At 41.3% G+C, this 25,922-nt stretch overlaps 1 protein-coding gene across 3 annotated transcripts in view; it reads left to right on the forward strand.

Moving 5' to 3' along the window:
• The window catches only part of STX8 (syntaxin 8), a 177,818-nt gene extending 152,854 nt beyond the window's left edge, over positions 1-24,964 (forward strand). For all 3 annotated transcript variants that reach the window (XR_009463854.1, XR_009463855.1, XM_006271807.4), the window contains one exon: positions 23,846-24,964. Coding sequence is in view for 1 of the 3 variants with exons in the window: in XM_006271807.4 (XP_006271869.3) it covers positions 23,846-23,913 (68 nt within the window). In the remaining 2 variants the exon portion in view is untranslated. The remainder of the gene's footprint in view (positions 1-23,845) is intronic.
• Positions 24,965-25,922: the final 958 nt, after the last annotated feature.

The following is a 25,922-nucleotide window of genomic DNA, read 5'->3' on the forward strand; positions in this document are numbered from 1 at the left end:
GAGAACAACCTCTGCCCATCTCTCCAGTCAGGTGATTGGCAGGACAGGGGTGTGCATTCACTCATGGAAGAACCACCCCAGAGCCCTGGGCAGGTTTCCAGCCTTAAGAGAATGCATCCTGCTCCATGCACCTTCTGGTCACCTGGAGGGGGGGCATGGGATGGGAGCCTGAGGCAGTGCAGCTGGACCTAATCCACAGTGGAAGGGGTCTAGCTGCAGAAAACATCCCTCACCTGTGTACAATCTGGTTCCATGCTCCACACAGCTCCCTGATGGCTCACCCTGGCTGGTTATAAGGGAGCCACTGCTCTCCCTCCTACCCTCTTCCTTGGAGGGAGGGCAGAAGAGCAGAAGACTGTGGGATACTCAGTGTTCTCAACACTCAAAAGAAGTTACAACCATTAGTGTGGGAGGGAAGAGGTCTTCCTGGTTGGAAAAGGGAGAATTTTCTTGTGGAAGAGCCAATTTTCTTCCACAAGAAAGCCTTTAAATGTCTTTATGCTCTCTCTTTGTGCTGGGAGAGAAGCTTTTTCTCCTGCCACAAATGTAATGCCTGTCCATGGCCAGAGATTGGAGTTAGAAACAAAACTAATATTAATGGCATCACACTAAGCGTGGAGTTTTTTCTACAGAGTAGTTGCTACACATGACAGTAATAGGCAGAAAGCAAGAATTGAGAATGTAGTTGTGTCTAAGGCTCCTGGTACACATTACAGTTATGGTGCAACTGATGTGTTAATCGCACCATAAATAGTAACAATGCTACATGTCCAGCCAATGTATGGCACCATAAATTGAGCCTGTGCCAGTGGTGACCATTAACTGATTGTCAGCATCAGTTTGTGGACCAGGGTTGACATTGGGACCAGGACTGGTCCTAATGCCAAAAATTGGCTGCTGGGAGAGTGGGTTGCAAAGTTTCATGGTGGGGAGAGCTGAGGGGCTGCTGTCTCTGGCAACCCCCAGGCCCTGTAGCCTTTTCTGCCTTGTGCTGCAGCCCTGTCGCTTTAAAATGCCAGGTTGCAGGGAGCTGGTCTGAACCTACAATTTTTAGATGTCTCTAGGCAGGAGCTCTTCCCAGGAGCACTGGGATGTGGAGAGGCTCCCCAGTCCTGGTGTTCTAGCACTGAGACTTCTAAAAGCCACACGTAGAGCTGGACTGTCCTGGGGATGGGCTGACAATCACTTGGATTGTCAGACCTGGCCCCGAGAGCCTCAGGTCTCAAACTGACCTGGTTCAAGTGGCACAGTTGGGACCAGAGGAATATTATGCTCCATCTGAAACATTAGCCAGGGGCCTAAATGAGAAAAAAAATGATAGACTAAATTTTGTTTAATTCCTAGAGAGGGAAAAGAGTATATGTTTCATCAACATCAGATCTTGTAGTCCAAGATGAAAATCTGGGCGCATAGCCATCCTAACACCTATACTTTGACTATATCCACATGACGACTGCTGCTAAAGGAAAGGGTCTTTCTTTCTCTCAATCCAGTGCAGTAATGATAAAAAACTAGGTGCATCAAAAATTGTACGTTCCTTCCACAGACGCTAGGAAATTTTAAAGGGAGAAACAACCTGACAGCAATCCATACTCTGAGTAAGGAATTAAAGAAATAACTAGGTAGCATTCACTATGTGTAACCAGGCTAGAAATACTTTATCAGTGGTCAGCAACCCTTATGACCCTGTTCTGGTCTGGCACTGGCTGTGATGCACTGGTGATGAAGGACTGCACTGGGGTCAGGCACCTGGTGTCTGTGCCCACATCGCTGCCACTTTTCTTCACCCTTTCGCTCTCATCACTTCCATCTGGTAGGGAACTGAACTGAGGTTGGGCAGCTGGAAGCTGCATTTGCCTGCGACTGCTTCTCCTCTTCCTCCCCCCTCTAGTCTCTTGGCACAAGCATGGCTGGCACCAGTCTGTCTCCAGTGGAGCTCTCCACTGGTTGGAAGCTACTCCTACACCTTAGCTGTGGGGGAAGGCAAAGAGGGGTGGGTAGAAGCAGTGGTGGCATAGCTGCAACTTGCTGCCCAGCCCTGATACAAACATGGGAACAGGTGAAGCTCACCAACTCCATGGGCCAGATCCAATGGCTAATGGCCATATGTTGCCAACCCCCAGCATTTATATAATTAATCTTCTTTTGTGACATTGTAAATTAGCAGCAGTCAGAGCATTCCAAATTTTGACTCAGTGTTTGCTTAGAGATTTTCTCTACATCACCCCAAAGAGCAGTCTCCCTTGACCTAGGCTTCATATCAAGGGAGTGTGTTGTGTGCATGAATGTTGATTGGTCATCCAAACACTTCTGCCTACAGGATCATGCTAGTGGCTCCATCTTCTTTATTGGCAATCATTCCATTTTGTATTTTATACCCATTTCTAACTTTTATAAGAGAAACTTCAATTTGGGTTGGAATTTCTCATGCTTAGTCTGTGCAAAAATAATTTATGGTCCTAGTGGAGGTACAGTGGTAATATAAAATATTATGAAGTGGATTAAACAAACCATGCTGAAATGTTTATTGTGGTGTTCAAACTAAAACACATCAAGATGATGGTGCCTCTCCAAAAGAGATAGTGAATGAAGCCAAGCTTGGTTCTCAGGATATTTTTAGTGTTGTAATAAAAGACAGTGCTTTTGAAGTAAATCACTTGTTGCCATTTTGTAATCAAGAATGCACAAGTGTTCCAGGGAGTGCAAGAAATATGCTTCAAGAATGTAAGAACCATAAGGAACTAATCACTAAATGTTCTTACCTCCTCTTCCACCCCCATATTCCCTCTGAGGGAGCCATTAGAAAATGTTGTTTGTATATATATTTCTGCTACTATGAGGATAATTTTTTAAAGCACATAAAAAGACTTAGCTGCCTATCCCCCCGCCTGTTTTAAAGATCCTAGGTTCCTACATTACTAACATGCTATTTTCAAAAGTGTCTATCAGGCAAATTTGTGACCCGACTGGAAGAGTACAGTATACTCTGCTTTATTTATGCTGGTGTCTCTTATTCTGCCCTGACCAATATAGCTCTGTGGGTCGCAGCTCCAAGGGCAAAACTGTGCTGTTCTTGATGCAAAATATTACATTTGCAGAGCTAGTTTTTTTGGCATGAATTGTCTATGCTGGGGGCATCTTGTGTCTTAGGTATATCAGTATAGGTTTGCTGACAAAATGCTGCTGTGTTGATCTGGCCTCACTATCACTGGAAAGTCAGGGACTTGGGCTTCTCAAGGTAGCATTTTCAAATCACAAGCTCTCTCTTTCAGAAGTCATTTAGGAGTCTAATTTGGAACATTAAAATGACTTGAGCTTTGAAATATGCAAATGCCTTTATAAATGATTACAAAATCCCCATGAATTGCACGTCATTAGTTATGACACACCATCCCTCCCTGGACCTATATGGAAATTCCTCAAACAATTGCAACCCATACTAGAAGAAGACCCAATTTTTAAAGAGATTATCCCAGAGCCACGCATCCTAGCCTTTATAAAAGCACCGAACCTGGCCAATCTTATCACCAGAAGCAAACTTTCTATGGCTCAAAACACACTGAATTAGATTCAGACCACGCCGGGACAAGAAAAGTAAAGTATGCCAAAATAGATCTCCACCACTCCCACGCTAACTACACCCCACAACAGAACCATCACCATTCCTGGATCTTATACCTGCACCTCCAGAAATGTAATATATCTCATCCAGTGCACCAAATGCCCTGATGGAAAATATGTAAGAGAAACCAAACAATTGCACAGAAGAATGAACATACACCAAAAATCTCTCAAAGACAAAAATACCAATCACTTGTGGGTGCACCCTTCTCACAAGACATCCGCTCTCTCTCCAGTCTCTCAGTTCTTATCCTTAAACGGAATTTACAAAACAGCTTTCACAGATGAGCCTATAAAGTTCACTTCATAAATCTACTGGATACAGAAAACCAGACTAAATATAGAGATTGGACTTATGGCACATTATACCCTGCCTAACATTTGATTGTGCCAGGTAACCCGTCTGCATTTTACCTGCTACATTCTATCACCAGTTTTACATTTGCCCCCCCACGCTGCCCTCTGCCTGTCTCACACCTGTTGTCTCCCTTTGCTCCTGATCCTCACTGCCATACATTAGCATTTTTGCAGACCTGCATTTTGCATATTGGCTTCTATCCTATCCAGGAGAACACAAAACAGCAGCAGACTCTCCCTGTGCCTGAAGAAGGATGTTTGTGCCCGAAAGCTTGCAAAGAACATTTTTTTCCAACTACTTAATTGGTCTAATAAAATATACAACATTTACCCAAACAACCTTATTGCTTTTTATAAAATGAGACTTAGATTCCCCGGCATGAGAGAATGTGTTGGCATCGTAAGCTAGTGGTTTGGGCATTAGAGTGCAATGTGGGGACTGTGGTTTGTCTGATTAATGAGGAAAACCTTTTTTCTGAATCTTGGACTTCGGTGTCCTGCATTCCAAGCTAGTGGCCTAGCCACCCTGTCCAAGAAGTGTGCACCTGTACACACACTTGGATATAGAAATGAACACTTTAGCACAATTCTGTTTTGTTTTTTGTTCCAGTGCAGAAAGAGAATGCATTTCAAACCTTAAACCTTGCTGTAAAGTGGAATTGTTTTGCTGCTGCCTGCTCCACCATTGTCCTGATATCTGTCTGCTGGTTTCTTTCCTGATAAGCTGTGTGTGGGGATGTGAATGTTCTCCAGCACACAGTCAGTTTGTTCCCTTTATTTAGATGCTTGCAACTGTTTTGTTTATATCAGTTCTGTGTCTGTATTAACATTCATTTATTTAGGCATGTTTTGAAAAGTCGGGTTTGCTTCTGTCTTCAGGCTTATCACAGGCAGCAGACCTGGCAGCACAGTTTGTGTAACACTCCCTGTTTGCCCACAGTAGAAATGGCCATTATACACCCTGAAGTGTTGGTTAAGTTGACAGACCCTTAGCTGATGTTCCTATGCGTGCACTGTCTCATTAGCATTACTTTATGAAACACAGCAGTGAAAGCCTTGCAGATGTATTGACAGAATATATTTTTCCCAACTTTTTAAATTTGTTTTCCTCTATTAACACTGAACTGTTTTATTGGGATGCTTGGACTGCACAAAACAGATGAATACACAAGCTCATACCCAAGGTACTTACAACTAAGAGCTGGGTTTAAAGCAGTGTCAAAACTGGTATAACACACACCTTCTTCCAGGAGTCTCAACACTCAAATGAGAGATTAGGCCTAGGAAATTTGGTTTAAGCCCTTGATCTCATTGCTTGCTGATGTGTTTTTGGCTGCTGAGGTGAAATATAAGGACATTTCTATAACTCAGGGTTTTTTTCAACCTTTTTGGGTCAGTGTACCCCTGGCAGTCAGTTAAGAAGGCAGGAGTCCCTTGGCAACCAGAGGAATTGGGGACGGGTTCCCCAGCAGCTAGTCAACAAGCGGGGGATCCCCCACAGCCAATCGGTGAGCGTGCTGGCAGCGGTGCCCACTGCCAAGTAGCCCCTGAGGTCATCCCAAGTACCCCCAGGGGTTTGCATACCCCCAGTTGAAAATCCCTGCTATAACTCATAGTCTGAAAATGCATCTGCCACCAGTCAAAATTTGACTGGGACAGTCCCAGTTTAGAACACCCGTCTCAGGCTGCTGATGGACAAACCACCCTCCCGGGAGCCATGGCAGATGTGGCCACACTCTGCAGAGTGGTGCATCAGCATTACTGTGCCTTGGTCTTCCATGGCTGCTTTTTTGCAACTTGTTGCAGCATCTCAGTGGTAATTTATCTTCTTCCCCATTCCCTGAAGGAAACCTGCTTACAGTTCACCTGCTGGGCCTCAGCTACATTGTTGCAGGAAGGGGGAACAGAATAAAAAATCTGTGAGGCTAATCCAGATTGGGTTTAGGTGGGTATGTGCATACAAGCATGTAAAGAGGTGTGTGCAAGCTGGGGGGTATTCTGCACCGTGGAAGCAGATCGGTAGGGGAATTTCAGTGCTTCTGTGCTCGTTTCCTTTCTTCTGTACTCTCTCTCTCTCCTGGATGCACCCACTGGCAGACATGTTTTAGCTCTTCCCCTTCACCTATCTGTTCTGCTAATTGTGAGCAGAAGAGAACAGTGAAGACTTGCTGGGCAAGCCTGCTGCTGTGGCAGTGTAGAAAGTGTGAGGGCTGCAAAGGGGAGCAATATTTTTTTCAAGAGATGTTTTCAGGGTTTGTGGGGGGGGTTGTTTTTTTGGTTTTTTTCAGCTAAGCCCCTGGCACTTTACTTTATGATGAACTTCATGTTTATTTGTTCTGTTTTTCTTCTTTCTAAGAAGAACATAATCTAAAGCTCACCAGGCAGTCTATAGGGCCCTTCAGGTCTTGGAAGCCTGCTGGCCTCCACCCCCAGTTTATTAGACTAATAGGCCCTGACAAATGCTTTGTATGTTGCCAGCCATGAGAGAATGCAGGTGTAACAGGGAAGGTGACTACCCCAGCAAAAACAAACACACAAAAAAGGATAAATTAACAGCAAACTTGCACTTTCTTATCCCTTGCTGGGGTTTTTTTTTTTTTTCTGGCCCACCCCTATCTTCTGACATTTAAGAAGTGTAAATTATATATGAAGTGAGTGGGAATTTCCTCAAGCTTAATTTGGTACACCTCAAACTCTCAGCAGTCTGGAAGACGGTGTAAACCATTCTATATCCCCCAGAGGTGCTTCTCAATTTGGCCACAAATATAATAGTTTATCGTTATCCTTCCTTGTTAGCTCTGTCATTGAACCTTGTTTAGGGTTCTGTAGGGCAAATGGCTTGAACTAGAGGCCTAGGGTGCACTGTTTATACATGTGCTCTAGGAGTGGAAGAAGGCGCTTTTTAATCTGATTAAAGTATCCGGAGCATCTAGTGTATGAGTGTCCCTGCACTTAAAAATGGCAGTGAGGGGCACTTTAAAGATCATCAAAAGACCTTTAGTTAAAGCACCCCCACCACCATTTTAAAGCATGGGGACACCGATATATACAGGACACTTGAGTACGGTACTTATCAAGTCTGCTCCGACAGGCTGTAATTACAGCAAGTCGGAGCAGCCTCACTGCTCAAGTATAGGTACGCCTAGAGGCCTGTGTTATATCGTAAGCCCTGTTTGAAGAGTCCAGGTGGTGCTCAGAGCTGGTACTGCTCCTTAGATGAGTGAATTTCACTTTAAACTTGGGTAGACAAGGTTATTTGGGTAGATGTGATATCTTTTATTAGACTAGTTAAATAGTTGGAAAAATTGTTCTTTGCAAGCTTTCAGGCACGAACACCCTTCTTCAAGCATAAAGAGTCTGTTGGTGTTTATGTACTCTCCTGGGTAGAATAGAAGCCAATATGCAAAATGCAGCTCTGTGAAAATGCAAATGTATGGCAGTGAAGATCAAAGGAAACAGGAGACAATAGGTGAGAGACAGTTTGTTGGGGGGAATGTACAGTTCTCCTTATGCCTAAAGAAGGGTGTTTGTGCCCAAAAGCTTGCAGAGAACAATTTTTCCAACTATTTAGTTGGTCTAATAAAAGATATCACATTTACCCAAAGAACCTTGTCTGCCTATAGCCTTAGACCAACACGGCTACAACCACCAACTTTAAACATGAGAATTATAGAGTGGACTTTCTTTTCTAATTACCCAGCTTTGCTAATTTTTTTTTCTTTGGTTTCTTCTAGGACAGCTTAATGCAGGGTTGTTAGATTTTTTTTTTTTTTCAAGCTTTTACAAGTCCTGTTCCAAATCCCAGTGCAGTTGTTCAGAAATGCAGTGCATCATAACCAATCTTCTATCCCCTGTCCTTGCTGACGTAAGGGAAAAGATGCAGAGAGAGGTTGGACAAGGCAAAATTGGAAAATGTGTGCATTTTATTTAAAAAAAAAAAAAAATAGTTGTGTACAAAAACTCCAGTAACCATGTCTGCTGATGACCTTTGGGGTTGGAAATAGTTTGATAATGGCAATGCTGGGATGATCAGGGAAAGTCTGTGAAGTCACTCTAGTGGGAACAAAAGGAAAAAACATTAGACTGTTTCCAGTTTCTCACTTAATGGGATCTAAGTGACCTTCTATACAAACATGCACTGCCCAATGCTTCCATTAGAACAGCAGAAAAAGGAATCAGGCAGAGGTGAGAGGAGGTTGCCAACTCTAGCCAGGAACTAAGTAGATGCTGCATTGAAAACCACCCAGACTGGGTCTTAAGGAAAAGTCACCCTGAGATCGTTAGCTTGCATTATATTGATGGTTAGTGCTTTGAGGCCCAAGTTATGGCCCAGGACCCATGGATGCTACGTGCTGTATAAAACAAAAAATCAAAGTCCCTACTCCAGTTTAGTTGTCTTTAGGATTGTAGTCAGCATTCGCATCTCAATAATGTCTCTTGTGAGTGGTTATCGGATGTCTTGAATGTGACAGTGGGAATCACAAAAATGTTTACAGTTTGTATTTCTGAGTGGCTAAAGAAGTTTATACCACATTTACTAGTAAATTTATGTTAAATGGCATTTTCAAGAGATGGAGTTTCCTAGGCATTTGTGTAGAAGAAGGGATAGTTCATATGGCTTCTTATTTATATATTGTTTCTATATTCTTCACTGAGGTTTCAGTAAACTCTGAAAAAAGTGAGTGGAAATTTTTCTCATGTGCTTATACTTTGTGCTATGGAAACATGGATACAGCTTCAGATTAGCGCAGTTTAGAAGAGTATGCCCTTTCCAGCAGATTTTTTGGGAATCAGGACTATTAGATTTTATTTGCAGTTCTGCCACTTCTGTAGTTCTGTCCATGTGTGATTTTTGACTTTGCCTGTCTGTGTTCCAGTTACTTTACCACAGTGGTTCTCAACCTTGTAGACTCAAGGCACTTCTCAGAAAATGACAACCCTTATTTTTCATTTACTTGTTGACTACAGAAAAATAATAGAGTATTTGTTTTGCAATGAACCCAGAAACAGCACAACACGTTAGAATGTTCTTAGCACTATGAATTCCTATTTGAAATCTCTGCGTTTATATGTGAATCATGCTTGCACACCTAACGGTGCTAATATTGTACGGCACCCCCTAGCACCCTTGGTGCCACAGCAGTGATTGAAAACCACTGCTTTTTCATTATAATGGACATAAGACATACTTACCCTTCTTCATGCATTTAGAAAACCTTCCATTCAGATATCCTCTTTGTACGGCTTCCTCTGAGATTAATGCACCCGGTTGCTGACTTTGTAGCTAAGACACAAAGTTATATGGTACTGTATAATAATATAGCTGTATTATGAAATACATGATTAAATAGTATTTTAGAATAATGGACTTCAGCCTCTCTAATTTTTACCTGAATGCAAGAGTATACTTTAAAGATGAACCAAAAGGTTTGTACGGACAAAAGAGATCCTGGAACTACAGGCTGAGTGAGGTCTAGTATTTAGATTACTATAACTAAATGCACTGAAACAATCCTCTGACTACCACAGCTCATTTTAAGTTATATGTTTAAAAATTAAATTTTCCTGAAAAGTTGGAAAGTGTCTTAAATTCCACTTGGACATAGCAAAGTATATTGTCTGGCATTCACTTGTTTTTTAAAAAGTAGCAACAGATTAAACAAATAGAACCTGAAATAAAAAGAAGAATAACAGTGATAGATTAAGGGAAACACTTATCTCATTTCCTTTCATTCAGTTGGATCATGCATGTGGTTTGAGACCATAAACTCTAGGGATTATTTGATCGTAGAGACGGTAAACATTTTGGATTTAAATTTCTTGTACATTTCTTTTGACTCTGATTTTGACATATTTGAATTCCCATCTCATTCTTTCTCTTGCTTTTTATTCATCCTCATTTTACTGTTTGCCAGCACATATTACTTGGCAGTAAATGCTAACATATGTTCATGTTCTTCTAAATGGTGGCATCAATGGTAATTATAAGCTCTTACTTTGCCCTAGAACCAAGTACCTACAATAGGAGACTCCTAACACTAAATGGCAAAAAGATAGAGCTGGGGCACTACTTCACTCTGACATTTAATAAACTGGATTAGAGGGATTGCTATATAGAAACAAAACCTCATTAATTTGCATTCCTGGTAATTAAAGGTTTTATTGGATTACCAGTTGACATATATTTTTATGTGGAAGTCCAGCTTTGAAACTGTTAATATTTTTGGACTACATGGAATGACTTGCCTTCTCCATTTCTTCCAATTTAAAATTTAGCAATGCAAACAATTTTTCAAATAACTTTTCTTTTTTTCAGATGTGTTCACTTTTCTTTTGACCCATAGGAACATGTGGCTTTCTGAATCTTTATTAGCTGTTCTCAAAGCCTGTTCTTGATTTGTTTCAGGATTGCCAATGATTTTGGTGTCAGAGTTGAGAAGTACAATTGTAACATTAAATTTCTCAAGTTATGCTATTTTAAAGAAGAAGGTCAAAAGCAATAACTTGTCCAGGTTTCTTTGGGTGGATGGAGGTGTAGGATAATGTGCAATTGCAGCCTTTTATGCAGACATATCACACGAGGAAAAAAAGTTTGGCTGTCATAAAATTAATAAAAAACAGGCCTCTAGAGGAATTGTTTCAAATGCTGCAGGTGTAGCAATCAGGGAGTATATTTACATACAAGTCAGCTTAATAGTGTGGGATTTATACTAAAGTGGTTCTTAATGCAATACAAATTGAATACCCTGTCTCAGAATTAAATGGAAAAATGTTAGAAGGAAAGGTTTTATGGCTTTTGGTGGGGGAAGTGGATAGTAGGATGGATTTGTTAGGGTGTTTGCCATATAAAACTAGTGATTTCAGTGTATAAATTGAATTAATATTCAGCCTTCCAAGTTGGTCCTCTGATGTCTTGAAAATAAATAAAGGTTTTTAACAGGTTTGGGTGGGCCTGGCACGTATCTGGTAACACTGACTTAAAAATAACTTATTTAAAAAGCAGATAAGGATTTTTAACATATGCCATTAAGAAATCCAATGAAGAAGGCACTAATGACTCTACGATCTCTTCTCGACTGTGTCTCTATCCTGCTTCCCCCCACTCCATTAGGAAAAATGGTGTGTTTATAAGTTAGTACTCCATGTCATATATGATGGATCTGAGGATTTATTCTTCCATTTTTGAAGAGAGAATTCTGCAGGGATAATAATTCCTTGGCACAAGAAAGAAGAAACATTTTCTAGATAATGTAATACTATACCAGACTCCTTAAGTCATAGCTGGTTGATATTTATCATTTCTTTTCATTTAGAATTTCATATAAAAGGCACCAGCCTACTGATCTGGACACCTCTAACATTACTGGAAATAATCTAACAGGCAAATTAGTGGTAAAACACCAGCAAACTTGGGCAAGGTCTCCCTTGCTCTCTGCCCCCCCTCCCGCAAGCCTCCCTCCTCCACAAACAGTTGCCAACAAGCAAAAAGATGGGCCAGTGGGATGCCCAAACTTCACTCATCCAAGACTGTTTTAAGTGGGTATGTAATCTTGTTTCTGAGCTCAGCCCTCATGGAAACTGCTCTCTTCTTGTTAGCAGGGGCTCTAACATGAGCACCTGCATTGACTGCAGCAGTATGGAAGAGAATGGCAGGAGTGTCTCAAATAGGCAGATCCCTAAACCATTTAGAGTTTTCTAGCTGGAAATCAACACCTTTATAGTCCATCCAGAAGTCATGAGGAAGCCAGTGCACAACAGGGAGAACACTTGCTTCTTGGATTTCCAGTATTCAAAAAGAATTGCCATCTCTTCTCTACTTGCCCTCTCCTGGTTCCTCTCTGCTTTCCACCCCCCCCCCCCCCCCAAAAAAAAAAATTAAAAAACCCATCCAGCATCTGTCTCTTGCCAGCTGGCTTTAAGGTATAGCACTATGGAAAGCATCAGAATCTAACTGAGGTGACAAAAGCACCAATCCAAAAGATTTTCTCCCTTTCCCGGTCATGTGTGGGGAAGAGAAGACTTACTTCTGGTCACGGCTGCAAATATGAATCTTTAGCAACAGCAGGGGGCTTTAACCTGTTTAATGACTTTCAAGGCCTCTTGATAAATTGATGGATCTGCAAGATTGTTCTTAATGGGATGTTCTGGAATGGCTTCAGTGTACTGTTTTTAACATCAAAATCTCAGTTCAGGAACTCTTGGAAGTGCTGCTTAAAGATTGTTATTCCATTCTTGGACTTCAGAGGGGTGGATCTTTGTGTGCTTTATCTATAGATAGCTTTGATTGTGCTGAAGAAACTATGTGCATTCTAGCTGTTGTTAAACTTTTGGATCTCTTTTGCTTTGCCCTGTCACCACTTGTTCTTTCTCTCTCAAATATTCCTCTGGATCTTGGCTTTAGAGTTGCAATAAGTGTCTTGCCTCTGTTTGGAGTTGATATCAGTCTGCCAAGCTTTGAAGGCTCTCCTTTTTCTGTCAGTGAGAGGTTGAATTTCCATGTCATTCTCATTGAGCCAGTCCTGATGTGTCTTTGTGGAGAAGCCTAGAGATTCTTCACACATCTCTTGGATTCCTTTCTTGAGGCTGTCCCAGTGATCCATAGTGTTAAGATCATACCATGTTGTATACGAGTGAAACTTGGACTACGTATCGGAAACACCCGAAATCGCTGATGGTAACGCTCCAAAGCTGTCTTTGAAAAATCCTCCAAATCAATTGGAAAGACGGAAGAACGAATGCCAGCGTTCTGACTCAAACACCACTAGCATTCAAGCCACATTTATATGGCACCGGTTCCATTGGACAAAAAGTGTCATATGGATGCCTGAAAACCAGCTCCAAAAACAGGTCCAGTGCTTCCGTGGTGGTTCATTTGTCAGACTTTGGGGAAATGCAAATCCCACAATGATCGGGCTCTGGCAGGTTGGGAACTTCTGGTGTTTGCAGATTCCTCATGATCGTTTGGAAGAGGAGTAGAGAGATCTTGGACCTTTAGGGCCCAAAGTCTCTAGGGGACAGCTAACACTTTACATTTCTCTTGGAAATCAGCCGGCAGCTAGAGCAGAGCTATTCTTGCCAGCTGCTGCTAAGTGGAGATCCAGAAGCAGATCAAAGAGAGCCCCTGGCTGGGCATCATCACTATATTATATGGTTACTTATGCCTTCTTATTAGCTCTTCTGAAGTCTTCTACCCCCCCGGCCCATGTATTGTGATCAGGAATAGTGAAATGATGCAGCCTGGGACAGTGGAGCAACTCCAGAATGATCCACCTATACCTCCCTCTCGGGGTCTGTAGACATGTCATTATTATACCCTTGCCATAGGAATGTCAGGCTGGCACATGGTAAAAAGCTGGGAATTGAATGCAGAGTCGCATGTTTGTGTCTGAAACAGGTTGACAGTGACAAGGCAGGATATCAGACAACTATGTGAAATGATGCTAAATATCACTCTTCACACTGATACGGTACCCATCTAGCAGACGTAGAGATTGGCAGAGAATATGCTACGGAGTTTGCCTAGACAGTAACCAGAATCCCAAAGATACCCTTGTGTCAGGAATTAAATTATATTGTGCGGGCCGGGCGCGAACCCGGGCCCTTGGTCGCGCTGCACACGGGCTGTGGCCGGCAGCCCGGGCACGCCGGGTCGGAGAGGGCGGGCGCCGAGCTAGAATTAGGCACAGACACTTAACGGTTGATTTTAAGATTGTTTACTTACACCGAGATGGTCGCGGTGCAGGCTGGAAACTTGCTTGAGTTGCGGTTACAAACAGAAAACACGAACAAACACGTGGAGTTTGCTAGGCTCCACGCAGACAGAACTCCAGATGTCCAGGACAAGCACGCCTCAAATAGAAAACTCGTCGATACGTCTTATAGAAAGTTACCGCTCGAAGACGGGAAGAGGTGGGCGGTGGATCAGGCCGCCAAACTCCTCTGAATAACACACAGGGCATCTATGACCCTGCCGCGCACCCAGAGTCCCCACGAGATGGATGTGGAGTCCTCTTCGGCTTGGGCGGAAACTGCTCAAGCCTCTTATACGGCTAGCAGGCCAGTCGCTAGCTGCCACGTGGGAATAATTTAGCACTAGCCAATAGCGGGACACAAATTTGCATACGAAGAGCGGGAACTCTTTGCACCGTGCATTTCTGTGTTGCAAAGAAAATGCACCCTGCAAAGACAGCTGCAAAGTGGCGGGAACTCTCTTCTTTGCACGCGGGTTCTCTGCGCAGCAGAACTCCTCCGTGCAATGAAGCTGTAAACCCACAGGGATAATTCTAGTGCCGAAGCACACACAAAAAATCAGACCTTTGGGTCATGACATATATGAGCAAAGTAAGTTGAGAGACTTAACTGCAGGTTAAATTAGAAAGCTTTGCAACTACCAGGCAAATGTCTTTTCATTATAAAAATTAAATAAATAGCCCCCTACTTGCAAATAATACACTGGAGAGAAATCTTCTTAATGTTGTTTGTTTTCTGTGGTCTCTCCTGCATATCGTCAGACAGATGAAACTCTTGCATGTAGTTGCAGTGTTACACACATCCTTGTAGAAGCCTGTAAGTCCTAATTGATACCATATTAAACGTAAGCAGTCAGTATATAGCGAGTATGGAGTGATTTTGATGGTAAATCAATACTCTGATAGAAGCAGACCAGAAAACTTTTGACGCTTATTCAAGAGGGACTTGCCAAGACAAGACGTATTTATGACAGAGTTCCTGACTGCTTTTTCAAAGCCACTTGAATTGCTGCCAAACGCTAAACACGCTCAAATTCCCAGGAGTTATATTCAGCACAATGAGTGGATATTTCACAGTAAATATTGGCATGTCAGAAAGCAGGCATTAAACACCAACCTGACAAGCAACAATTGGCTGCTTTGTGCGGATGATATGACGGGTTGTTTTCATCACTAAGGAGTGTTTTTGCGCAGCAACTTCTGTAAAGCTGAGGTTGTCGTTGCATTTAGAAGCACTTCAAAGAAATTGCAGACAAACTTGTAGCCCTGGATGTCTCTGTAGCTTCCATTGCAAAAATCAACAGTAGAAATGTAGATCCCTGATAACTAACTGCATGTACAGAGACTGGCTGAGCTGGCAATAGGCATCCAGCATTGTCTGGTGAAACTATAATGTGATTTGTTGGTTGTGTTTGAGGCAAATGGGCTGGTTCCAGTAGATGTCATCCTCTGCTTCATTAGACAGCCTTAAATACCTCTCATGTTACAAGTGGGGAAAAAAGAATGGTTGGGTCTTTTCCTATTCTCTAGTGCATTGGTGGCCAACCTTTTTGGCAGGCGTGCCACAAGTTAGGTCCAAGTGTGCCACAAGTTAATACCCCCCCCCCCGAATACCACTCCCAGTCCCTGTCACCTGTCTGATATGCCATTCTGTAATGTGACAGTGGTGAAGTTGCACAAACGCAGTACCAGCAGCCTGAGTCACTTTTAGCTCTCACAAGCAAAACAGTTAATTACTGGAATAGGAAATATCTTGAGAAATGGTGTTGCTGTTTTGCTCAGTGGTACTCCTCCTCTAGCCTTGCTGGTACACAAGCAGTCACTACTGTACTGCAAGGCCTACTCTTCTTCCAACAGAACCTGACTGCTTGTTTTTAATAGCCCATGAGAGTTATCATTGAAATAAAATTGCTAAAAAATTAAACCTATTTTCACAATAACTTAAAACTGTTCTTATATCCAAGTGTTCAAGAAGATCTTTTTTGAACATTTTTCACTTTTAAAAATCTCTTTTGGAAAGGTTAATATGTATTACTGAGAGAGCTACTGAAATGGTAAAAGAAAAATATAGATGTTGTTAAGTATCTCAGTAAGTTTATTAAAATTGAGAGAGAGAACTGCCTTTTTCATGGAAAAACACACATTTGACACCAAGTCAATGACTTTTCAAAAATTGTTTTTTGAAAAAGTCTAGTTTTCAAAAATAAAAATAAAATAGATTTTTGAAAATTTCTACCACCTGTAGAGGTGAGTAAGGGTATGAACCAAAATGCCCTGGCCAAATTCTAGCTTGTGCCTTCCTGTGCGTTCTCCTGCAATTCCAGAGGGAACAGATGTTAACCTGCTTGAATATCCTGTTGTGTGGTGCTTTTGCATGTGGCATTAAACAACTTTCTAGTTGCATTCCTGCGGTGGCTATGTTTTGGAGGGATTAAGTGATTCACACATATAGTTGATGATTCACATGTGCAAAGATATAGATATAGGTGCATGCATTTGTGTGCTCTTTAATTTTATTTAGTGTATTAAGTTCAAAGAAAAGTATATCAGTGCAAGATTATCCTGATCACCAGCCAGGCTGAAATGAGCAGAACCTCGCTAGCCCAGGACTCGTTGTGCAGGGGAGCATGTGCGGTGTTTTGATAGTGAAGCAGCATTGAATCAAGCAGTCTCTACTCCCTAGGGAGAAGGAGCAACAAAGGCTTGCTGCAAAGGCCTCATTGTCACTAGTGAAGGAAGGAGAGAGCAGTATTTCTGTAGCTGTGCCTTAGCAGAACTATTGAACCGTTATCTACATACAGATCTTCTTGTCCTTTTCTCCGTGCATGGCTGGGGACAGTGCCACCATCTTGGCTATTACTGAGATCAAGACATTACATATCAACTTCAACTTGCATATCTATCTAGGTCTTCAAACTTACATGTCACATCCAGGTTGTGTCTATATCTTTGCATATTCTTCCCTCATAACATATCTGAGATTTTCCCTTTCCTATTCAACTTACACAGAAGTTCTCTCTATCTCGATCGCTGCAACGTTGTTCTTTCTGATCTTGACACATCTCCAGTCTAAATGCTGCTGGAAAGATCATTTTTCTAGCCTGTTGCTTTGACCATATGACCCTCTTTTTGCCTTCTGTTCCACCATCCCTTTCTTCATTGTGTCAAACATAAGCTACTTGTCTTCACTTTTAAGGGTTTTAAAAGCCTGCCTTCACCCTGCTTATCTCTCATTCAGCACCGAGAGATTGATTATTGTTTCCAGTCAACCCTAGGGTACCAGCTTCTATCATGCCCACTTGTTCGATTTTCATCCAGTATTTTTGTTTTAAGCTTGTCTGCTCTAGTACTTGGAAAGAATTCCTTGTAAACATCTGGAAAGCTATCTTGCTTTCTCCTTCAGTTATTCCCTTAAAATTCTCCATTGTTATGAAGGCTTCAACAATTTTGACAAGAGCTAGGCTGTTGTGGTTTTGAAAACACTGCTCATTGTTCTGCTTAATATTGATTCTTTGTGTTCCTACACTTGTCTGTATCCACCTGCAGTTTCTGATTTAATACTTGCACCATAAACACTTCGGGATGGAGACCATCTTTGTTATGTATTTGTTCAGCTCTTGAGCTACTGAGATCCATGACTGATGCTTCTATCACTTAACTTTTATAGATAAGAACTGCTACTTACTGGGGCAGACTGTAGGTCCATCTTGCCCAGTATCTTGTGTCACACAGTGGCAGAGAGGGAATGCTAGAAGGGAGAATAAACAGGATAGGACCAGGGGTTTTCTCCTATTCTTCTCCCACTTCCAGTCTCTGCCATTTAAGGTGTAGGAAGATCTGATAGATGCTGTACCCCTAATTTCTATGTTTAATAGCTACTGATGTACCTTTCCTCCAAGAATTTGCCCAATCCCTTTTTAACTCTTGTTAACCTGTTGGTTTCCACAACATCTTGTGGCAATGAGTTCCATGCTTGACTTAACACAGTGTGAAAACAAACTTTCTTTGGTTAGTTTTAAACTTGCTGCCTGCTAGCTTCATTTTATGCTCCCTGGTTCTTGTATTGTGAGAGAGAATAAATAATAAATCCCTATCTACTTTCTCTTCATCACTTAGTGTTTTGTAAACCTTTATCATGTTCCCCCCTCAAGCATGTCTTCTAAACTGAATAGTCCTAGTCTCTTTAATCTCTCGTTGTATAGAAGCCTCTCCATACCACTAATCATCCTTGTTGCCCCTTTTTCTCTATATATAATAATATATGTATACTAATACCTTTGAGTCTCCCAGACCCTCTACTGTTCAGCAGGTGAATTATTCCGTTCATCTTTCTGTTCTTGAAATGGGGAACACCCTGGGAACTCCAGTGTCTGTACTGTAAAAGAAGCAGGTAGATCTCCTGTCTGAGGGTTGAGCATATTAATAGGAGAGGCACAACATTTCAGCTTTGTAGCACTGCATTATCCCTTGAATCTACAGAAGACATAGTGGTTATTGAGAGAGACCTTTGTGTTCTCTGCATCTCATCCATACATCTCTAGGATGTTCGCTAACAATTTGCAATCCTGATGTTGCTAGAGTTTAGCTAAAGAGCTGGACTTTCTCTGGCCACCCGTGTTTGCTGGTTGATTGTTCCATTGGCTCTGGACAGACCACAGTTCTCACTTCTGAGATTCCCCTTTGTAAGCCAGCCAAACTCATCTGTATCACCATTTCCTGTACTGTCCATACATCCATCTTGTTTATTCCATTCTCTGTTGCTCCTGTTTTACTTCACAGTTCTTTTAGATTAGATTAGGCAACTAGATTTTGTGCTTTGTGAATGCTTCCTTCAGCTGTTCTTGGCAATGGGATATTTATACTTCGCAGCACTGGAGCAAGCACAGACGACCGAGAATCTAAAATGCAAATTATTGTCAAACCCTACCATAAGCATTTTTATGATAGCCTGTCACGCATATGGAAACTGCTACTTTAAATGTCCATATCCTCTTTACCTACTATGCTATAGAGGCATAAAATATGATACACACAACATCTGGTTTCTTTCATGCAAGAGGCATATTGAAATTTGTGTAGTTTTGCCAACTTATGTTTTCCTGCCCTTTCTGTGCAGAATGACTGGATAAAATAAGCCTTTAAGACCAGCCAGTCTCAGACTTTGGCTACACTGACACATGCCTTACATGGTTTGCCACCTCTTGTGTGAGGAATAAGTACTTGAGCAGGACTTCTTGAGGGAGGGAGGAGGTGTCCACCTGTTTTTTATTTGTACCCATTTTTTAAGGTGCAAGAATGACTTTATTTCATTTTTCAGCCTGTCATGCTGCTGCTGTTGTAGCAAACTTTTTCTTAAATCCTCCCGTTAATTTTCCTGTCACATGTTAGCGATGTTTTATTAATCACCTACTTTCCTGAATTCCTGCCGGGTAATAATTCTGTTTTATATGGAGCTTTTCCTGGGGCTGTCAAAGACTAATTATGCCCCATTAACTTAACTAATTCACACATGTAGAATGTTTTTTAATAAGCCAATCTTGGTTGTCTCTTAATTGCTAAAGACTGTAAACTCAATTACACTGAAACTGCACTGAGGATTTTCACCTTCTAAAACTTCCTGCAGTGCAAAAACATAATGGAAAGCCTAAGAGCATCAGTTAAATAGCATGTCTTATTTCCTTCCAATTTAAGCAGCACCATTCACTCCTAACAAATCCATCAAAAATAAAAACTCCAAAATGTATATTAAAATTAAAAAATTGAGACCAGGTTTAAATCATTGGGCACGCCTACACGAGATGTTTACTGTGGAGCTGACACATGCAGCACCCAGGAGCAATAAACTTTGGTACGAATTATGCCAGAGTTTATTCAGCCTCCTTGATTGCATGTGTAGATGTGTCCATTGTGTTCGTTTTATTGGTACTTTTGAAAATTAATGATCAAAGTACAAATTTGCAAGATAACTTTTACTTAGTAAAACACATCATTCTTCCCCCTTTAGCAAAGCAGAAAAAATCCATCCGTCCATCTGGCTGCTTTTGTTGAATAGCAGCATCCCTTACAGCAACATCTGAACATTTCTCAAGAACTGGCAGAAGTGGCAGGATGGCATGTTAGAGACTAACTGGTTTACAGGGGCATTTGCTTTCATAGGTAACAATCTGCTTTGTCACATGTTAATATGAAGCTAGTATCTGATGAAGTAGGTTGTTGCCTATGAAAGCACGTGTCTTTCTGAACCAGTTAGTCTCTAAGGTGCCACTGCCTTACCTTCTGCTTGACTTCAGGTTAACAGTAACCATCTCTTCCTTAAGAACTGAAAATAACCAAGAATATCACCCTCTTGCTTTCCCATATGGAGAAGTAAGTTACTTGATTTATGGGCCAGAGCTTCACCTAATATAAACCTGCGTACCTCCAGTGACTTGCCCTAAAGAGCATTGGCTGGCCCTATATTGGACTTAGTGGGGTCTGGAAACAGAGAAACCCTCTGGGATTCCTTGGAGAAGAAAAGGCAAAGTGACTTTGGATTGGGGAGAGGGAAGGGGAGTCATTTTGGAGACAGGATGAGAGAATTTGGCAGTCAGCACTATGAGATCAATAGTGTTTAATTTTTGTTACATGTGGCTTGAAGGGAGTGGTGGAAGATGCTGAGTAAGCTTCCTCAAACAATTACATTCAATAAACAGCTGGCATCCAGTAGAAACTGTTTGGAAACGTTCTATTTCTGAGTTGCTCTACACATGGATCTGGTGCTTTCACTTTCCCAGTGCTGAATGCATTTCTATAGAAACAGGATCTCACAGTTAAAAAACCCCAAACCATTTGGTCCTGTCATTTCCCCCATTCCCTCTCCCCAATCCAAGCATAATGTCAAAGGGAGTAACAGCATAATAGAAAAGAAAACCTAAATTTGCGTGGGAGGTGAATTTGCAAAGGAAAAAAGGGCACTTGCATGTTATTGAAAGCTGCATAAGAGTTGCCTACTTTAAATCTCATTGACGCCTCTGAAAATATCCCTGGAGTCTTTGTGTACGGTGGCTGGGAGTCTTCAGAGATGTCCAAGGGTTTTAGACGCCCAGTCTAAACTGAATATCAGTGCGGGGTTTGTGCCAAATATCTTAAAACTCCTTTGAAAATATCAATCAGAATAGTTTTCCATACAGCCATAACAGTGATGGAAAGGGCCTGTTACAGTCAGGATTTTCCTAATTAGACTAAAAACTGAAACCCAAGAATGAGTCTTGTACCAAACTGTTGCGCTCCCCCCCCCCCCCCCCAAGCATTTTAAGTTACTAAGGAGTTGCACCAAAACAGAATTTGACAAAAAAGGTTTACTTTCTTCTTACAAAATGTCCCCAAGAAAGAAGTTTATAATACAGCTGTGGAAAGTGCATTTTTTGATTTTGTTTTTTTAGTAAAGGAAAGCAAATGCTACCTGAAACATGGGACTGCATACTGATATTGGCGTCTATGATGTTTAGATTAAAGCAGCTTTACTAGGAAAATAAATCCATGCCTGGTGCATGAGATATCGACTGGGTTAATCTGGTGACTTGCTAGTAGTGCTAAATTCAGATATGTACTGGCACCCAGTTATGAAAAATAATGTTGGTGGCAACTCCATTTCTCTGGAAAAAAATATGGATGCATGGCACTGAAACAGTTTCTGCACAGAAAACATGACACTGTTTATGAAGAGCCATGTCTAATATTCTTTTCCAGTTTGGAAAGAGGATTTATTTTAATATATCCTTTTTTAATTGCTGTGAGCTGGACTTGTAAATATTGCAAGTGGTTGAGTAATACTCATCTGTTAGCAGACCAAATGAAGGGACATTTTTTCCACACTTGAAGACCTGATGTGGTTCACACAGCTCTGAAGGGGATACTTGAGAGCAGATATTGAAGAAAAAAAAAGAAGAAAGTCTGTTTAATAATTCAAAGAGGGCTGAATCTGAGGAGAAGCCAATGTGTGCTACACTGTTGAGTGAAATGCATGGGACATTGTGCAGTTAGCCAAGAAGTTTTGCCAAGAGTTTTAATAATAGGGGATTTATTTTTAGGGGAGGGATGGGTTTATCATCAACATTGCTACAATGTACTCCTCTGGCAAGATGTGAAACTAATATTGCAGCTAATACCCTTCAAAACATAAGGAAGATGAAGTGGTCTGGCAAAACTAGTTTCATATAGCTATTTATTTATTTATTTATTTATATTTTATTTGTTAGATTTATATGCTACTCTGCGAAAAAGACTCAGGGCAGCTTATAATAAAAGACGAACTTAAACATATTTGAGAGAGATGATTATGTAGCAACTCCCATAACAATACTCCAATTTAACCTTGCTTTGCTGAGTGCCAGCCCAAATGAAAAAGGGCCTTGCCCACTGTCAACTTAGCTCAGGCTTTCAGTAGTTATTTATCATGAATCTGAGTAGGTTTTAAAGACACCATTTTTCAGGTGCATTCTTTACTTGAATACTTTTAACACACTTTTTTTTGGGTAGGTGTGTGGAAGTAGTGTTGTTTCATACCTGAGTAAATAAATTGTCACAAAATTTTGGGAGACTAGCCTAGTATTTACAGCATCTCAGCTAATAAGATTTTTGGAAAGGAAATATCACACAAACATGTATCTGCTGCATGGTTTGGCATAGCACTTGTTAGATTCTTTATCGTGGTCATTGCTCTTTGTTTTCCACAGTTTGTGGGGGGGGTGTTCAACAAAACTTAACTTTTTGCTTTGCAAATAGCTTCCTCCCTCAGCAGTAAAATTACCTGTATATCACCAGCAACTTCATATGCAAGGACCCAGCAAGCTTGCAAGACCCTGCAAGGTTGGCACACCACCCTGGGGTGATGCCAAGGGGTGATACTTAAGAGCCCCCCTTAGTGTTGCCCTTTGTGTGTGACTAAGGCCAAAACAGAGGGCTTTTCTTTTCTTTTTATTAAGATTCTTTTGAATTTAATGTTGCTTGTCAGGATAGAGGAGAAGTTGTGGGGGGCAGCCCTCTGTAGGAGGGGAGTTGCAAGCTTGGAAGGGTCATTGGGGGAGGAGGAAAGGATCTCTCTGAGGATTAGGCAGGGTAGTGGGAGTTGGATGGACAGGGGGTGATGGAAGTAGGAAGAGTTTTCTTATATTTGGTTGTAATTGGTGGTTGAGAAGCATGGTTGGGACTGGCCAGAGCAGTGGTTGTAAACCTTTTTTGTACCAGGACCCATTTGTAAACTTGGATGGCCAGTGTCCTCGCTCCTGACTTGCTGCCCCTTGCACCCAGTCCCCAGCCCCCCCAGTATGTGGGGCAGGAGGTGGGTGTGTGGGGGGCATGGTGGACACCAAGTGGCCTCTTGCAGGCTGCAACTCTGCCAGCCAGCAAGGGAAAAGCCAGTTTCCCACGTTTTCTCCTTTAAAGACAAATCCATTTTTAAAGTTTGTTTGCGACCCTTTCATATATTCTTGCAACCCACGAGTTGAGAAACACTGGGCCAGATGGTTTGCTTGTAGGGAGGGAAGTAGTAATTGGTTGTGGATTGGAGTTTCCAAGTTTTGGGGGGTGTTTGGAGAATCTACAATTGTTTCTTCTCTGTGGGTGGTTTATTGTAAGCTGCTCTGTCCATGTTGGATAGTGCAGGATATAAATCTACAAGGTAAATACATTGTGCACAGAGAATGCTTATTGAGGGTTCTGGTGATTCTAAGAAGAAATTGCAGTCTTGCGAAGATTTAGGCATGTTAGTCTGTGCTTGGCATCTGTATAGAAAATCAGTACAACTAAGCAGGTTCATAAGTCTTCAGGACCGGGGCCCAAAGTACTCTCTTTAAACATCCACCTGTAGAGTAGCAAAAATAGTGGTCTTAGTGTCAGCCTTGAAAGCTTTAACAAAGAATCCTACCAAAAATAGGACTTTGCAGTTAAAATACTGCCCAGGTATCAACTTGAAAGGATCTGGCTTTAGTTCTAATTGAAATTTTTTCAGCAGTTGAATGCTCTAAATAGCACTTTTTTTCAAGGGAGAAGTAAAGGGAGAGACTCTAAAGGAAGTTTCTTTTAAAAATTCCTTCAGATTAACCTAAAGCAATAACTTAATTTTGTTCTATTTCTTCTAGGGATGCTGGTGGTGATTGTCTTGTTGCTGATTGCAATAGCAGTGGTTGCCGTCTGGCCAACAAAATAATATGAATTCAGGGACTATCAGAGAACCTGTGTATCAACGGTGGAGTATGAAAGACACCAGAGCAGAACAACAGAAGTGCAAACACATTTTGTGTTTTTAAATAAACTCAACAGTATTAGAATGAAGCTGTGTCCCACATGCATCAGTTTCTGCGCAAAGTCCATAGCCAGACAGTTGTGGCTAGCTTGAAAAGGGCTCCTTTACTACCTGAATTTTGTATTTAAAGGGGGCACAACTGGAGATAGACACTTTTTTTTTATAATTTACTCCTTGATGCACCCATTTCTAAGCAAGTGATCATATAGATCTGCCATGCCCCCTCTCCCTTGTGTCAACACCAACTGTCCTGTGGGTTTCAGTTTTCTATAAACTCTTAAGACATGATTCTTGTAGTACATACATGGAGCTCTTTCACTCTAGTGCTTCTCTTGAGAATTAAGACTTTTTCATCTTACAAGGACGTGAATGTTTTAAAGAGCTCGTTTATACTGGATATCCAGAAAGTCTGAGAGCGGGTATAACCCTACAATGATGTCTGATGGTAAGGGTGGAAGGGGATTGATTTAGTATTTCAGATAAACCTTAGAAGTGTATTCAAGTATGACTCAGTTTTTGGCTGTTGTGAGAGAATTATCAGTGTTGATCTCCGCAAATAGAAATGTGAATAGCTGAGGGTCTTTTCAAGGTTTTGTACAGCCAGGTGCATACAAGTGGAAAGCACTGCCCAAAATGTGCTCATGAGGAGCTGAGACTTTCTGGTAAGTGTGCTTTAACTTTATACTGAGGCAAGTTTTATCACAGCCAACTAAACTGCAGAAGATAAAACAGAGTCCATGTACTAATCTCAAGCCCACATTTCTGCTTCTCTTTCTTTTATAATGTTCCACAGTTTGTTAAACCTGCAATGGAAAATACAAGTATTTAAAATGCATTAATGAAAAAAATGTAATGCTTATTTCTGGCCAAAAATTATTATTTTCATATGTGCCAACTTGATTGTCTGAATGGATAGAGCAAGCAATAGCACTGAATAAAAGTCAACTTGTTTATATATTGTTTTCTACTGGCTTTCTTTTTTCCTACTATGTCTTAATAGTTTCACATTTAATTTATTTTTTAATGTTGCCATTATTTTGAAATGTCTTCTTCACATGTATTTTAATGGTTCCTGTAGCCCCAAGCTAGTCCTCACCTCGTGCAATCTCAGCACTAGATGACATGGATTTTTAAAATGAGCATTTGGTTCTTGGCACTGACAATCAAAATCCTATCTTATAACGTCTTCTGCCAATGTGCCATAACGCAGGCAAAAGTCAGGATCCATGACCCACTTACTTTAGAGCAGATACTGAAACTCTAGTGGTTATATGTGATATAGCATGACGGGGACTCTAAGAGCTGAATGAATCTAAATCACTAGGTTTAGTTGCTCTGTGCTCTGGAGCTGACAAGAGCCCTGCTATGTTACTGATCCCTGAGCTATTCAATCCCTGTGAATGTTTCACTGTATAAGTAGCCAAAATTGGACGTGTTGGTTATATAGAAAATAGGCTTATAGGAGTAGTTCATATAATCAAACCATCGTATAAATTTCTTTCTCGTGACTATGGGAGGAGTAATGGGATAACACAGCAGTAGATCAGGGAGTGAAAAATACCTTTGTCTTCCTTGCAGTAAACATCTAGTACTCAGTGCATATGACTAACTGTGTCCCTTGGTGGAAACTGCCTTCATGTTTTCATCTGCCAAGAAGCTTAAATAATCCCTGTAGTTCTTTCATAGCCAGGAGGGGAATAGTGCCCTTTTATAATCATCCATCCTGCATTTCTGGAGAAGGCCCTTCTCAAAGCCCTTGAAGGGTCAGTTGCATTAAAATTCCTTAGAAAACAGGGGTCTTGCTTGTTTGCTTGAGAGAGTGATTCATATTCAAACAGATGCAGGAAAAAGCAATAACTTTAGTATCTTGCTTTTTACAAAAAAAATAACATTTAAAAAACCACAGTATGTTT

This window comes from Alligator mississippiensis, chromosome 8, assembly GCF_030867095.1.
Source record: "Alligator mississippiensis isolate rAllMis1 chromosome 8, rAllMis1, whole genome shotgun sequence".
Taxonomy (NCBI): Eukaryota; Metazoa; Chordata; order Crocodylia; family Alligatoridae; genus Alligator; species Alligator mississippiensis.